At 35.8% G+C, this 18,231-nt stretch overlaps 1 protein-coding gene across 1 annotated transcript in view; it reads right to left on the bottom strand.

Annotated features, from left to right (window-relative positions):
- LOC137404375 (centrosomal protein of 85 kDa-like) overlaps positions 1-18,231 on the bottom strand; it is a 30,328-nt gene that overhangs the window by 11,070 nt on the left and 1,027 nt on the right. Inside the window, exons 2-8 of the mRNA XM_068090570.1 lie at positions 9,462-9,575; positions 9,049-9,195; positions 8,770-8,843; positions 7,322-7,407; positions 6,938-7,073; positions 3,022-3,125; positions 1,910-2,000 (exon numbers count right to left, since the gene is read on the bottom strand). Of these exons, the coding sequence (XP_067946671.1) occupies positions 1,910-2,000; positions 3,022-3,125; positions 6,938-7,073; positions 7,322-7,407; positions 8,770-8,843; positions 9,049-9,195; positions 9,462-9,575 (752 nt within the window). The remainder of the gene's footprint in view (positions 1-1,909; positions 2,001-3,021; positions 3,126-6,937; positions 7,074-7,321; positions 7,408-8,769; positions 8,844-9,048; positions 9,196-9,461; positions 9,576-18,231) is intronic.

An 18,231-nucleotide genomic window follows, 5' to 3' on the forward strand; every position in this document is an offset into this window, starting at 1 on the left:
ACGTCAAAAGGTGTCTACACATTATCTTGTGATAACGTTGCAATGAAACATTTTGGGGATTTTTCGGAACATCCCTGTAATGTTCTAGGAATATAAAACTGTTAGTCGGGTAGTTTGGTGAAATTGTTAATTTAGGAGTTCTACACGCTCTTTTCGCATTAGAAAAATGTAATTTAAATCAACAGACGCGAATTGTAACCATTTTGCTATTGAATAGTTGAATTTTACTTTCTGAAGAAGAGCCAGATTAGAGTTTACTCTTACAGCTAACAGCTAAATATTGAATACATTACAGATTTAAACTACTTCAAATTTAAGTTGCAGTTTACTACCACATTTATAACTTTCATGAATGACGCTTGCTCGCTCAGTTTAGCGTTATAAGTTATTAGTTATAGTGGAAATGAAACCAAAAACAGGTAATAAAATATTAGCCGATGACAAAGTTGAAGTTTAGTTTTGTAAAATACATACTAAAGGTTTAAGTATGTGTTTAGCAAGCTAAATTCATTTAAGTTAGATTCAATGCTTATGTTATACGTGTGTCTCAAAAATAAGAACTCCCTACGGTATGTACCGCTCGCAGTATATTGTAATGTTACATTTTATTGCAGGTCATAAACTATAATTTCACTAAATACACTTAAGTTACTGTAAGTAACTATAGTTACTAAAGTTAACATACTATTTTGTTACTAATTTTTAATATGTACAGTACTTGTATAAAATTTTGATGATTTGTACCAGAGATGTTTGCATTATATAATTACTATGGTTTCTATACGCCACCATATGATTTTTTTCACCATATGACGCCAGTCCTGGAACGGAATAAAATCGTATCCTGAGGGTGACTTTGTATAACATTTAGCCAACCTCATGAAAACATTTTTCAACATAATTGGACAAGAAAGCCCGAACGATGCTGTTCCCGTAATGAAGTCGATTTTTGGTAACAAATTAAGGAAAGTTGTCTGATCCCTGACCCTTTGTTTGAAGGAATCGCAACTCAAACTTGGCTGCTAGTTTTGAAGGGAAATATTACATGCTACTTTTCACACAAAGAATGCCGAACTGAGAGAAATCGCTCATCACATCTCTTTCAGGCGTTGTGAGAAGGTTTTCGGCAAACAGAATACTGGCATCTTTGTTATTTCGATGTAATACGCACACCAACAGCCAAATTTGAATCTCAAGCTATTTTTTGTTGAATTCGTATGGCGAAATAGTATTAGTATGGCGAGGACTTCCACTTTTTAAGGCAAAAAAACCATATAACAGAGACATCATAACCCGAGGGCATGTAATCTGTTAACAGCCATATTGAAATACAATGCAGCTACTTACTAACGAACTTGAATGACAAACTTTGCTATCTAGAGATGCTATCTAGAGATGCTATCTAGAGTTGCTATCTAGAGATGCTATCTAGAGATGCTATCTAGAGATGCTATCTAGAGATGCTATCTAGAGATGCTATCTAGAGATGCTATCTAGAGATGCTATCTAGAGATGCTATCTAGAGATGCTATCTAGAGATGCTATCTAGAGATGCTATCTAGAGTTGCTATCTAGAGATGCTATCTAGAGTTGCTATCTAGAGATGCTATCTAGAGATGCTATCTAGAGATGCTATCTAGAGATGCTATCTAGAGATGCTATCTAGAGATGCTATCTAGAGATGCTATCTAGAGATGCTATCTAGAGATGCTATCTAGAGATGCTATCTAGAGATGCTATCTAGAGATGCTATCTAGAGATGCTATCTAGAGATGCTATCTAGAGATGCTATCTAGAGATGCTAATGGGCTTTAAATTTAAAATATAATCGTTTGATGAAAGTTATAAAATTTTGCTGACAAACAAATTGGATGATGAAATTCAGGGTTGTGATCCGAGGAAAACTTACCATTTTCTTGTAATGATTAAGTTTTTGTTGAAAATCTGACTTTTGTGTGAGTAAAGTACACTTCAACTCTGCAATCTTGTGTTCCGACTCGCTAAAAGCAAACAGTATAGATAGAGACTTGTGCAGAAATAAAGTACATGTATCCGTTTGCACATTGCTGCATTTCGCCATCTTACACAGAGATTTGCGATTTTTATGCAAGATATAAATCGTATAATGATTTGAAGGAATGATGCGTGGGTACTGCAGTTGACTTTAGATAGCTCAAGCTTCTCGCTTGTAGCCAATTATTTCCATGCAGATGATCAATCGCTGTCATATCAATCAATCGCTGTCATATCAATCAATCACTGTCAATATCAATCAATCGCTGTCATATCATTGACCAATAAAACGATCAGGATATTCAGAAAAGTTGATTGTAACTTCTGATGGTTCAAAAAAATTATGTATATAATTATATTAAAAAAACATTATTAACAAAGGAAAGCAAAGATTAGGCATTAATTGGAAAAAATTAAAAAGTATATAATAATTCTCTTTGCCCTGGCACCATGCGGATCAACCACATTTCATCTCCAAAATATGTTTCAACCAGATAAATTTTTTCTATTTTTGAAAGCATGCCATGGTAATGATGGTGTCATCTAGAAATATCCAGTTTTTACAAAACGACTGCTTTTAGCAACCTAGACAAAACAATTTAAATAGTTCAACAATAACTGTGTACCGCTAAGTGAGAGGAATCATGAAAATTACATACATTTGTTAGCATTCTGTTTGCATACCAAAAAGCTAACCAAACAATAGTAACAAAAGAACATCAGCAACAATCAAAGAAAATAAACAAGCAAACTAGTAAAGATATGTGGAAACAACCAAACACCCAAGTAAAACCACATGAAACAGTATTTGAATACTTCAAACAAAATGCATTACACAAAGCTAGACATCAGCAGGTTGACATTCTACAGCATACTTAACAATTACCAAACTGGCTATCGGGTAACTATGATATCATTTTGCTAGAACTTACATAATGAACAAAGATCAATTTCAAAATTTTACTAATTTTCCTTTAGAATTCCTGTAACATTAAGGGCATGACTAACCCTAACTGTCTTTCCAGTTGTGACTTTTCCAGGATGGCTTTGGATAATAAGTTGCTATCAGAGAGATAATTTGCAGAAGAGGTCATCCGTCTGTAGACTTCCTCCTAGAGAAAAGAAATTGAGAGAACATAATCTACTTAACTCTCTTTTATTTAAAGAGTATACACAAGTTTTGATAACTCCCAATTTAATGTCTGCCTACAGTATCAATCACTGCAAGTTATAATCAAGTAACAAACTGCATATTGGTAGTAATAATTAAATGCATCTGTGACCTGTCCCAACCATATTGGTAGTAATAATTAAATGCATCTGTGACCTGTCCCAACCATATTGGTAGTAATAATTAAATGCATCTGTGACCTGTCCCAATCATATTGGTAGTAATAATTAAATGCATCTGTGACCTGTCCCAACCATATTGGTAGTAATAATTAAATGCATCTGTGACCTGTCCCAATCATATTGGTAGTAACAATTAAATGCATCTGTGACCTGTCCCAAGTTCAAGACAAGATAGACCAGATCAAAGTTACATTTAGACAGGAAAGAGTTGAAGGATAGCACTACTGATTTTTGACATTCTGTTTACTGTTTTATCTTCTTAGTAATGACTATTCCATAATGCTCCAGTTAGGTAGCAATCAGCCAGTTCACGACTGAAGCTACCAACATTTTAATGGTGTTGGTAGCTTTTTGTGTCAGACTTGGTTGAAATGAATTGTGGGCATTTTAATTTATCGCAATCTTTGTTAAGATTAAGTAGGAAATAATTTAATTATACCTGTAGGTGTTTGCATATATTACAACTGTGATGACGTATCCATAATAGATTTCGTACAATAAACACATCCATAGCAACACGACAATGATCATTAACTGTTGCAAGCAACCAAAACTTGAAATGACAAACATTGGTGGCCAATTAATCAAACACATCTTGTAATAGTATCTCTTACAAACACACGCACTATTGCATACGCATAGCTACCCCCAGACACGCATGCACACACAGCGACCCACACTCGCACACACAGAGTTAAGAGAATAGTTTGTAGCTTAGAGAATAGTAACACACGCACGCGCGCTCTCACGCACACACACACGCACGCACGCACGCACACACACACACACACATAGATACCCATACACACACACACACGCACGCACCCACACATAGCTACCCGTACACGCACGCACAAACAGAGCTTAGAAAATAGTTTGTGCTTAGCTTGCAGCTACCGTCACTTTTAAGGATGCAGTCTTTTCTCTCATTAGACTGAACTCCAAAAGAGTAAGTAGCAAATCCTTTAGATAATGATTTACTTCAGCAGTATAAAAAAATGTTCCTCATCCCTGTTTACCAACATGAGTAGTATTGTCTACTCAACTTTAGGTTTCCTGCCAAAGATCTGGGAGTTTGAGCACTTGCCTCAAGACCTTAGCCATTCCCAATAAAACACTTTTCTGCAACTCATTTGTATTGATTGTTGCTAGTATTTAGGAAAGCCACATTTGATGTGTAGGTGTCTTTGCACTCAATGCTCCAATGACTACTAGAATTACATGTACAATTGTTAGCATATGCCAGATTTTTAATTTCTTCAATTGAATATATTTTTTAACATTTCAGTTTTTGCGAACTAGGTTGTAGTCATTGGAAGCTGCTATATCTATTATAGTAGCTCTCATGCTCTCCTTGCCTGCCACCATATCTGTATTGGTTGCCAAAATGTACTTGTCTCTTCGAATGTAGAAGCCCCAGAGAAGCTTAATATCGTCATTCCCATTGAAGATATTAGGCGTCACACTAGGGTTGTGGCTTATTGAGGCCATACTTATTGCATAGGTTTCTGTACACCACACGCGCCACACGATTATACCCCTTAGTGCATGCATTGTCCACTAGCTGCTTGCATCTACTGATGATGTGTTGGATGGTCTCTAGTGTATCTTTGCACTGCCTGCATCTAGAATCATTTCTAGAGTGATAGATCTGTATTTGGAGGGGCCTAGTTGGAATCACTTACTCCTGTGCTACCATGATTAGCGACTACGTGTTGGCTATTACATTACCTATGTTGGGTCGCATTTATGTATAGTGGATGTTACCTCAGATACCTCAGATACTTGTTGGCGGTAGGCACAATGGAGAGGTTTAGTGTGCCAGTCAGAATCCTCATCACCAGTGAGTGATTCATTGTCACCACAATCAAGGGCAATTTAGTTAGTAAACTGCCTATGGTGACCATGGAGGTTGAATAGGTTTTCATGCTCTGCTTTTCCTTTACTGCCGGCTGCACACTTTTGAGCACCTGCTCCGACATCTCTATTAAGATATAGTCTAGAAGTATCAGACTTCGAGTGGAATGCTCCATGCATGGTCAGTAGCTTTCAAGTTATTGTTTGTTTCCTTGATGGATTCCACTGTCCACCATATTGTGGTTGTTGGATACTTTTTACTGGCAGAACATGGGCATTTATTGCTGTAACTTGGTTCCTGACATTGCGCTAACTTCGCAGGACCATCAGAACAGATTTCTTGTAATCTGAGATGACTTTGTGATGCACTTGAGCTTCATGGTTGATGTTGCTTTGCATAATCTCCGAAGTACTTGTAGCCTTCTACTGTATATGTTTGATGGGACTAGACACAGTACTGCCTTTTTTGAGGGTAAGCCTCCTACATTATACAATACCATAAGTCATTCTCATGTTCTTGCGATATACCTGAGTAAGGTGTATTAACAAATCATGTCCCTTTCCTTCTTTGCATAGTTTGATGTCATCCATGTTGAAGAGTCAGCTTATGTTGGTGTCACTCTTGAACATAACCGCATTGGGTCCCATAAAGCATATTGTTTTGAGTGTTCAAGCCTTTGCAGAATAGCAACATTTCGTGTAATTTTTATTGTAACATTGGCTTTCTCATCCTCACACATAAGCATTATATGTACATGTCTTCTTATTGTGAATTCACCTTGCTGCTATACCATTTAATTACTCAATCAAATCCTATTGTTACTAATCTTATTACTATTCCATAGCTAAATGCCTATTTCCTATTGTTTGCTATTATCTTGCTTTTTGTCATATGCGTTTATGTTTAGCCAGTCCGATGGAATATAGTGCTAGTAAGAGAAAGATTAAACGGAATATGGGCTCAGCAGACTTCCCCTGACAATAGACACAGCTATGACTGTTAAATTGGAAACAGAAAAATTGGACAGTACTAACTGGGTAACATAAAGTTCAGCTGAAACGTATGCGGCTGTTAAAGGGGTTGCGGAACAATGAAGATGACAGTAAGACACTAGTACCCGTGCTGATCAAACAGTTAAGGAAAAATAACAAATCTATATATGAATGACTGAGGGCGGCGATCGGAGATGCGCCTTAAATCTGATGAAGGTTGTGAAGCAAGGGTTTTGTCCTAAAAATGAGCAGTAGGTGGGATCAAAAAGTAGCCTCAAACCCAGGATCTCATCTCACTAGATCTGTAGATTCAGAATATAATTTATGTTTTGCCTTAATAAGGATTGCTGATGAGCAAAACCATAGGCTGCCAAAGATCAGTTGTTGCAAGCTAATGAAATGTTATTGTTAATTATTTTGGCATCTGTTGAAGCTTTCCATATCCAAGGTGTCCATGGATAAAATAGAATAAGTGTTCACTAGTGTATTGCACCTCTGACAAGAAATTAACCATGAGGATAAGTTCCTATACAACTTACTGACAATTGCAATTATTAGTATTACACAAAACATTTAATTTGTGTAATAAGATTTAAAAAAAGTCTTACCTCAAAAAATGTACCTCGGAGGTACATTATTTGCACATTACAAGTACACAGGCAAAAGTCGCACATTATTGCTAATAAATTAGCAATAATGATGAAATGAAGTTTTATAATACCTCTTTGGCAAGCTGTACTGTGTCTCCATGGACAGAAGAAAACTCTACATTAGATGTGGCAGCCAATGTGGACTTGCGAAGTTTCTCTTCCAAATCACTGACACGCTGTTCCAGTTGCAACCTTTTAAGTTTTTGCCTGCAGCCATATAGACATAAAAATACCAGATACTGCTTTTAGAGTTATTCCTAAAATAGATCAGCAGCCGCATAGAACCCTGATGGTTTATTGTCAATAGTTTTGCTTTGAAGAAATATTCTCGATTGGTAGCATAAATTACTTCTGTATATAATGATAGTAGTAAAGAGATGGCTGGTACAATACCTTCTATATATCATGATGGTAGTGAACAGAAGGCTGATACAGCAACCAAGTATATAGATTACCTCTCAATAAGCATATCTTTTTCCTGAATGATTGTCTCTGTGATTGCTTTAACTGTCTCCCATTTATTTTGCTTTGCCTTAGATGTCTGCAAAGAGGATAACTGTGCGATGTACGCATGTACCCAAGAGGAAAGGGCCGCATGATTCATAACAACATCGTCATACGATCAACTACATGGAAACATAGGATAGGCAATATGCAAATAGCTAGAATCAGCAGTCGTATTATATAAACATTTTACTCTGCCAATAATACATGCACTTATAGTATGTTACTACTGTAGCTCATAGGAACCTTGATCATGTGTAGCAATAAGTTAACGCTATGGTATGTAACAGTGTCTCTAAACATAATCACAGAAAATTAAGCAATTCTAACAAAGGCCTTGTTTTGACTCGGAAGAAAGTGTATGGGCAATAATCAGAAAATTTGATTTAAAATTTATGAATAAAAAATTAGTTATTTATAAAACACTTAAACATAAAATGGCTTATTATTGTGCTCATAATTCCACACATATATATTATATATACATATATTGTAACCATAATATGTGAAATAGTGGATCTATACTTGTTTGTGTGTATGTCAGCATCAATATCAACATAGCTAGTGGTATCTACAGCATCATCAATATCTACATAGCTAGTAGTATCTACAGCAATATCAATATCTACATAGCTAGTAGTATCTACAGCCCCATCAATATCTACATAGCTAGTAGTATCTACAGCAGTATCAATATCTACATAGCTAGTAGTATCTACAGCAGTATAAATATCTACATAGCCAGTAGTATTTACAACAATATCAATATCTACATAGCTAGTAGTATCTATAGCAATATCAATATCTACATAGCCAGTAGTATTTACAACAATATCAATATCTACATAGCTAGTAGTATCTACAGCAATATCAATATCTACATAGCTAGTAGTATCTACAGCAATATCAATATCTACATAGCCAGTAGTATTTACAACAATATCAATATCTACATAGCTAGTAGTATCTACAGCAGTATAAATATCTACATAGCTAGTAGTATTTACAACAATATCAATATCTACATAGCTAGTAGTATCTACAGCAGTATCAATATCTACATAGCTAGTAGTATCTGCAGCAGTATCAATATCTACATAGCTAGTAGTATCTACAGCAGCATCAATATCTACATAGCTAGTAGTGTCTACAGCAATATCAATATCTACATAGCTAGTAGTATCTACAGCAGTATAAATATCTACATAGCTAGTAGTATTTACAACAATATCAATATCTACATAGCTAGTAGTATCTACAGCAATATCAATGGCTAGTAGTATATACAGCACAGATAATATTTTTCCCCATTGTACCAGCGAGGTCCACACGATCTGTGATATGACCAATATCATTTTCAGTAACTTGCAACATTGAGAAATGTCAGTCCGGGAAGTACCTGTTTACATCCAGTAGTAAGGAATTCTGGCTTGAAAGGTGAGGTCACATCTGATTGGCCTCCTTTACTTCTCTCTAAAAGAAGCATTTGAGAATCCCCAAGACAGCCTCTAACACATAATTGTCAACAAAATAAGGGAGTAACTCCCTTAAATAAATAAAACAAATAATTTTTGATTAGATAAAACTAGTGCGTCAAGCATTGAGGATCGTATGAGAGATTGCAAAGTACACAAAATTTCACAAAAATTCATGCTGTTTAATAGTCACCAATCACAACCTGAAATATCTGGACTTTCTAAATCAACTGGTGAAGAATGAGACAGCCTATGATGACGTTGCCTGCTTTCGCATGACTCACAAGTACCACACCGATTGCATATAGTTTTCAAGATTTTCTTCTTTGGAGACAGCCGTGAGGGTGAAGCTGAAAATAATTGAAATGTTTACAACTAGGAAAATCATGAAAAAAGACACGCCAGTTATGAGGACTAAACAAGTAGAGTTCATGCAATCTACAAACACATGCGTGACTAACAATTCACCAATGTCATTTCAGACTCAGGCTGCAGACAGTGACTTGGATAGCAACCCTTATTAAAGCATTCTGTTATTGATACCACCTCCTACTTCTTGCACCTAGCCCACAGCTAGAACATAGCTCACAGTATTCCCAAGTGTTAGTCAACCGACCTTGGAGTATAGTTGTGCTCTTGATTATTGATGGATTAAAGGCGCTCGATGTCTCATAAGCTCGAATACCTCGTGGAGTCCCAACGATTTCCCCTTTAAGGACTTCCTCAAAACCTACAGCATTGTATAAGCTTACACATCAGACTAAAGCAAACATATTCAATATTTGTTTTTACCTAACCAAAACAAGGACTACCTGTCTCTCTTTTCATAAAACAGACAGGTAGTCCTGGTCTCGAACAAGGAATACCGCATGCAATTTTACCACATGCCTGTATAAATGTGCACAACATCAGCATCATTTCAACCACAAAGATTGGGTAAAGTTATTGAATTAAGAATTCGTTGCATTGGTTAGCCTTAATTTGTTAAATATAGTTTTGATGTAATATCTATATGAGCAACTTAGTGATGTAACATGTTCTTACGTGTAACATACTGTATATCAGTGGCTAACTGCCCATGTTTGAATATAAGCCGAGTAGCACAAAACATATACTAGCGCATCTGATGCCTAGCGACACAGGAAACAAATTGCAATAACATACAATGCGTTGTCTCAAAAGTATTTGTGATAGTGGTTCATAACATCTGAAATACATTTAGGTATTAACCCTTAGAATTAATGAGAAAAGAAATGGTAAAAACTAACGATTTATATAGATCTTATGAGCAGTCTGTTTTCATAATTTAGAGCCATTGTTATATGCGGCCAATGAGCTTGAAATAAAATTCTGGCTTGCGTTTCATCAATCTTGAGTCAGTGAAGTTATACACTCTTTAGCAGATGGAAGCAGAACATAGATGAAGACGGAACATGCCTGCGAAAGATGTCTCCCTATGTCTGGTATAAATATTTGGGCATCTATCAACAGAGTGAGGAGTACTTCCTCTTTGGTGGAAGAAGGTCAACGCTACTTAAAGCTAAGAAGGATGTAAGGAGCAAATTATTAACCAATTTTGTTGACAAGCATATAATGTATGATGCTTGAGCACATAGTTTGACAATATCTAAATAAAAGTTTTGATGAAGTTCTTCATGCTCATCAGAGATAAAAAAAGACAATAGCGACATAACATAACAAGGTGTACTTTTCTATAATATTGTTACAATTAGAAGTGGAGTTTGATTATATGTGGTGGTGTTAAAATAAAAAAACACTCGACACAGCCCATTGATACAAGACTTTCTCAGTGGTGATCACATGTACCCTAACATCGTGAGCTTCACTCAAGGTTTTTCCACCAAAGATATGCTATTTGTAGTTGCAAGAGCTACTCCATTGCCAGAGCTTAACATGTCCTCAGTTCCACAAGGTTCGGCCTAGCACTAATCTTGATATATGTGACCTCTCATGTGAAAATCAACCAAAATGAGAGATTTTCAGATTTTGAGTTAGTAACACAGCCAGATGCAGAATTTTGTGGAGAATTTAAAGCATTTTGAATTTTTGAGTTAGCTTAAGTAGTTCATGAGATATTGCAAATTTTTGGAAAGCATGTCAGCCAAAACTCTCAAAATCTGAAACGGAGAAAATCGTGAATAAAGACGCGACGCACAGAAATAGGTTGTTTACGTTAGGTTCTCCTTGGATACAGCCATTTGTATTTCACTGACTGAGGTGAAACTTGGTCTCTAGGATAAGTAAGCATGCTGAAACAGCTGGTGTACACCATTTTAAGGTCAGGATAACAAAAGACTGGTAAACCCTGCTCTCAAATTGAAAAAAAATTGGACATTTTTATGCATCCGTACTTTACACTAACCGCACATTAGCAATAAGATGAGAAGCTCCTAGGTATATCCCCACTAACTGATAGGCTTCAGGATTTAACATCACATCTGAAATCCATACTGAGGTTTATTTTGCCAAAACAGTGAGTGTAAAAAACACAAGGGGTATCAGACCCAAAACCACGATTACATTCCTATTCACATCTGACTCAGAAAAATGCTAAAATTCATGCTATGGTCACGCTTTACGTCTTTTACCATGAGGCTTCGGGCAAACTAAACCCTTAGTGCCAAAACGGCAAAATTCTCGAATGTTAGTATGCAAGTATTCTTGGCGGTCATAGTCTAAACCTTCAGGTTTTATCACATTCGGCAGTCCATTGATACCTTCGAGTCTTACATCATACATCATGGCAGGGGAATCTAGATACGTCTGAACTTTTACTTTTCCTAAACAAAACAAAACATGGCTGTGCATCAAAGTGACCCTGGTAGCATGGTTAGCAAACAGTACACACAACAATCTATGAGAATAACCTGTCATCGTACCGGGGTAAGCTTGGCTGAATGAAAACTTGTGAAAGCTCTTAATTCCTTTAAATCAGAATTAAATTCTTAAATTCCTTTAAATTCCTTTAATTTAGAATTTCCTTTAATTCCTAATTAATTTAGAAAAAATCTAAAGAATGAGCTATTGAGGTGATTGGCAACGGATTCTGACTCTGAGACATTTTTACGAGTAATAGACTTAGTGGCCTAGTGATCGTGTGATGAAGGGATTGATTGCTCTTGCCATAGGGTTAATGTCAGCAGGCAAAAAAATAAACACACAAGCATTGACACATTGAATAAGTCATACATGACTTATTGCCACATGCCACATGTGGCAACTGGCAATCAATTATGAGTGAAAACACACCTAACTCAGGCCAGTGAGTACAACTGATCACTGAGTCATGTATTGTATGATGTAATTTTATGTGACTCAGGGAGGCATACACTGGTCCAGCAACTAGTAGGCTACTACACCTATACTATTACTACCAAAAATAAACAGGGTAGATCATAAAAAATTCAATAAGACTCACTATGATATTTAAAGTTGCATCTTGACCTTCTGATCTTCTCCTTATGCTCGAAAGGTTTTGTGGTGTTCCCATCATCCACACAAGCAAAAATTCGGCCCATGATAACCAAATCTAACTGTCTTTGAATATCCTTTATTGTAAGTCAGCTGACTAAAAATCAGAGTTCTATCAAATTTGTTGATGCAGTCAAACTTGCAACTGAAGCTAATAGGTTCATCAGACACCATAGGATAAGTTGGTAAGCTGGCAGCAGGTGATTTTGAGTCAATAACCAGAGTACTATACGAGTGAATAACAGTTAATCCTTTGGTAGGTTCAACATCGTCTTCTTCATCGTCATTAAAATCGGGCACCCGAGCTTGCAGGTCATCAGTAACATAAAAATCTGGATCTCTAGACATTGTTTCTCCATATTCAGCATCAATTTCATCGAGCAATTTGCCAAGTTTCTCAGATTCATCAGAATAAAACAAGTTTTTCGAAGTTTTAGAATCTTCACGAGTCGCCATTTTGATGACATCACGATCGCATAGCAACGACTACGATCGCAAAATTTCGGCATAAGGAGCCAATGAAATCATTTTTTGACTTCAGAAATGAATTCCTCACACCCTGATTGGTCTAGGGTAAAATAATAAACAAAATAGCCATGCGCTCCCCAATAAACCTAATGCAAACTTCGAAGCTATTACTAACGATAGTGAATGCCGACTTTTGGTCGAATTTCACGTGAGAGGTCACATATATTAAAGACCTTGCAAAAGATGCAACTGTTATGTATGCAGTGCCCATGTGTATATTCTGTGAGCTAGACTTTATAGCAAACTGTGCAATGAACAGAAACACACATGGCTAACCATGTGTGTGGCTTAGCGTAAATATGCAAACAACAATCACTAATTGCTCTAAGCATAAAACTGATTAGTCAGAATGTCACCTGCATCAAGTCATGAGTAGAAACAGTGATAAAATGTAAAGACATACGACACTTAAAACACGATTTGGTGTTAAACGTTAATTAACATAAAATTGTGTTAAGATAATGGAGGTTAAGATTTAGAGCTATCTTAATACTCCAGCCATCTTCTATTACACCTCAGGTGTTGTTAATCTGTCACTGAAGATGTTGAAACGTTTGGTTGGGCTGGTTGCCCATGTTTGTGTTTTAATAACAAGTTGTCATCGGTTATTTTACTGTTCAGCTATTGTCTTGCTTGCAACTGGTTAACAAGCCGTTTACAAATCACTATTCTCAGTTTGGTGACAAACCGCTGACGGTCAGTTTCATACAGACAACACCCACGTGTCGGTTCGTAAACAAAACATCACATTGCCAAGATGGTTGATGACTTTCCCTGGTACCCACTCTGATGCTGAACTGTAGTTTCTTGCATGTACCAAGAAGGCAAGAATTTCACACAATCTGAAATGGTTTTGTAGACATCTCAGGTTTATCCTCAAGTTTAGATTGATTAAATTTTCAATACGAATAGTGGGTTCTTGGGTTGTCTGCCATGAAGTACTTCAGCTGGTGATTTCCATTTCAAGTATGGGTGTGGCAAACATCTGTATGTCGTTACAAACTTCTGAAAAGCTACTCTTATAGTTGCCCATCCAGTAGAATTCTTTTCAACAAAGCACTTCAAAGACAAGACAAATCTTTCAGCGTTAACATTTGATTTTTGGTAAAATAGTGGGGCGTGATGTACTTGATACCATGCATGGTACAGAACTCATCAAACTCTTTAAAGACCAACTGTGGTCCATTGTCCGTCACAATAATTTGAAAGAGTTCCTAAGTGATCAATATACGTTGTAGAACTTTATATACTGTATATACTAGTTGAATGTCCGACATTTCCCGGGCAATAGAAGTCTTTGCAAAGAAAATTTACTTTCATTTACCTTATAACAACAGTTACCATTCTAACTTTCAAACTTCATATCATGAGAAAAGTGTTTTGTTCAGTTTAAATAAATTAAGAGAAAAAATAAAACAACTGTAAAGGTTTTCAAACTTTGTCAAACAACTGTAACTTTCAAACTTCATATCATGAGGAAAATGTTGTGTGCAGGTATTAATTAAATAAGTTAAGAACAAAATAAAACAACTACAAAAGTGTTTAAATGTAAATGTGAAATACTTAGCAAGTAATAGCTGAATCAAGTCTGTTTTGCTACGATTACAAAAAAAGATGATTTGGCAATGGTACAATTAATACGAACTGAGAAAACAAAATAAAAATCCTGAACATGTTGAATTAATAATACCAATTTGTGCATAGAACTGTGTGTGTATAAAACAGGTTACTGTTCCAGCAAAGGCTACTCATCAAAACTGTGAATACGACGATACTGGTACCCCTTGATACTGGTACAAATGTAAAAATGAGATATCGTAGCGTCTTTGTTTGGTACTGTGTCTGACCGGACGAAGAGAGAATGTAGAGGCTATTCCTACTCGAGATAATACAATTGCCCACGTGAAAAGTATTAGCCTTTACCAATTTAGCAAATACATGAGCAAAATAGTGTATATATATACATAGTGTAAAACCTCTAATTGAATACCACCTCTCTTTAACGCCACTTCTATTTGACCCCCACTATAGAAGAAAGGTTAAAAAATAGAGCGCCACCCGTTAATTGAATGCCACCTTTATTTGACCGCCACCTTGACATTCTTTGGTCTTTACAAACCTATAGTAGCAAGTGATCAGTAGAAAAGTGTCCACAAAATCATACTAACAATGACTCAGCTACATCATTAACAGTTAATTTGTTCGTGGCTGCTGCTCATATCAAAATCCGTTTTCTATCTTCAAAGCTTTACAGTTTGTTTTTAAAACTTTGAAAGCAATGCTATAGAAATAGTTAATAGCTGTATTAGGTTAATAGCAGTTCCCTGTTTAACGCCGTCTTGATACTTTGATATATGTAAAAAATTGTTTACAATTACGATGGAATCTGTACTACTGTTTTCAGGCTATAAACTTGTGCTTAGCATGCATGCGGCTAAATTTTTATCATTATTTTCGCAAAAAGTTTTCCAAGGAGCAATGCAACAATGTTTTGCTCTGGTAAAAGAATTATTTGGGCGCTAATGTCAACTAGTTCAGCAGTGCAAGAGAAAGGTTGAGGTCAGCAGACACTGTAGAAGGTATTGAAAAGCCTGAAGATGAAATAGTTCCAAACTGAAGCAAAAATCAGAATGTAACTGGCTGAGCAAACTATGCAAATATTTTTGTATCAAAAATGTTAATTTTTGTTCTGCATGTATGATGAACATGATTTGTTTATGCTACTTGCTTTTGAATAATGTTTGTAGCATTTGATAGATTATTACTGCAAAACTTATAATTTTGCAGATTTGTGGCATATCATTTGATAGCATCATTGCGATCATCTAAACTTGGCTTACAATAGGTCAAAGCTCATAACTTCTCTTCCATTGCGCATGAAAAGCCAGATTTGGTTGCAAACTGTGGCAAACATATCAATGAGTGCAATGAGCTTTTGTGCAACACTAGCTGTGCTAATCGGCGTTGCCCGGCTATTAAAAATCAGCTTAAAAACAATGAGAGGTAATGAGAGTTGCCAGCCACTTGCTATTAGCCTAGAAGATTGCCAATGGATAATTTGAGTAAGCTTACTACTAAGAGCTACTTCTCTCCTTGACATAACGCCATCACGCCGCGTATTAACGGAAATCTGTAGCGGATTTGCTCCCATATAGCGACATATATTGCCTAACAAATCTATCAAGCTGGTGCGGTTGAATTGGTAAGGCGTCAGACTGGTGATTGAGAGTGTCCGAGATCAAATCTTCTGCGATATGGATTCTTTATTCCAAAATATTAATAGCAATAGCTGGACATACCGAAAGACATACGACAGAAAACAGACGACAGACTTTGAGAAATATTTATATAGATTGTTAAATATAGTTGGTATATACCCCTTTGGTTATAAAATGAAAATATACCTTCAATTTAGCAGAAAAAAAAATTGAAAGCTCTAACAAAGTGTAAATCAAGCTATAAGACCATCATAGGTTAGTCGCAAGCAATAGATATTAACTGGTACAGATATTTCTCAGCTTCTCAATGCATATTTATTTAGAGGTCTATAATAAGTTGGAGAGAAATCAGCAAGCAGATTTATTGTATCGAAGTGAGAGTATCGGAGAGTGCAAAATATAGGCGACATTCGCTTCACCCATGAAAAAGTTAAATTTAGCTTCCCAAAATGGTGACGAGCTGTCTAAAAAAATACAGCAGCACTCTCTATTTAAATATCACCCCTAATGAAACGCCCCTATAGGGTAACGATTGAAAAATAGAGCCATGGCATTCCAATAAAGGTTTTATGCTAGATATATATATCTATATATATACACTTAGCTGCCAATTTGGTAATTGTCTTGCCTCTATTGCTTCACTTGCACTGTTTCCGCACCTAGATATTGTGAATACAAAATCCTTTCCATTATGACTGTATAGCCTTTGCGGGGTGTCAATTGTTAATTTGTATGCAACCTTGAAGTGTCTGAGAATTCAGGGTAATTATTTGATCAAAAATAGATTGGCCTATCTCAAGCATCGACCCAGTCTTTATTTTGAAATTACAGTACTTAGTCTCACTCGGGCACAAAAATGAATATAAATTGTTCAAATGCATCGCAATATATATATATATGGCAACGTATTTGAACAATTATAAATATATCCATATATTCGTAAAATACTGACAGTCAAGTTTATCCTTGAAACCTGTGTAAAAATCAAAAAAGTATTTTTATTTATTCCTTAGTTGCAAAAAGTCTAACCACTCTGGCCTGGTGAATAATAAATAAACAGTTGATACGACAGTAGAAGAGTGGCAAAACATCACTCATTTGGTCTTTCTATTTTGCTAAATAATTAAAAAGGGGAGACACTCGTCACCCACTTTACCTCCACAGCCTGCTGGCTGAATAGTCTCTGTAAGCGCTCTCCAGGCCAGCTGCATAAATCTATGTTAGCGCAATAAAAGGGTAGTGAATTTTACTCCTTTGGTCTCCCTGGCCCACTAAATTATTAATCTTTCTTGAAGCTTCTTTTTGCACTCTTGACTCAGAAGTGTAATTTGTTCCAATAAAACTTTAACCACATTTTAGGCAACTCATTAGAAAGCTGACTGGGCATTTGGCAAGTTTTGATTGACGCATTCCTTTTTACCTTGGTTAGAGCTTCCAAATGTTGAATAACCTATGATAATTAAAAAACTCAGCAATCTTTGTCTCTGGCTAATTTGCAAATTTTATCTTGTATTTTATTAACTCTAATTTGGGTTGTGTAATCTGCTCTCCTCTTTTAGACTGTCTTGGTGTCATATTTCCCTGAAAATACGAGCAAAAATTTTCTCTCATTCCTGCGAGTTCCTAAAGATCAGAGACTTTAGAATTACAATGATAATTAGAAACCAAATAGAATGGTATCTTTATAATGCTTTCAAAAGAGTGTTTTCATTTTTAATGGTAATCTTGACTATGCTAGTTTACAATAGAATACATATTGTTATTGATCTTTGCAAAAATCTAGCGTGCTAAAATGTGTGATTAGTAGATATATTACTTTCATGGCTCCAGGAAAGTAGATATACAAGTATATATAGTATGTATAAGTAGATATATTTACTTTCACATTTCTATTCTTTAAGCTCTCATCCACCTGTTAATAAGACATGCATTTTGTTTTGATTATTACTAGTTCAGGTACTAAAGAAGGTGTTAACCTACTGTAAGCAACTCTGATATTTACCAGTAAAAGTTAATTCTTTATTCTCTAAGTCAAACAATTAAAATACATAGTTAACAAAATTTTAAACAATAATATTAATGACAAAAGGTTAAAATAGCCAAGAAAAGATAGGCCTACACCCTTACTCGAATGATCATCCATGTTTG

This window comes from Watersipora subatra, chromosome 9 (assembly GCF_963576615.1).
Source record: "Watersipora subatra chromosome 9, tzWatSuba1.1, whole genome shotgun sequence".
NCBI lineage: Eukaryota > Metazoa > Bryozoa > Gymnolaemata > Cheilostomatida > Watersiporidae > Watersipora > Watersipora subatra.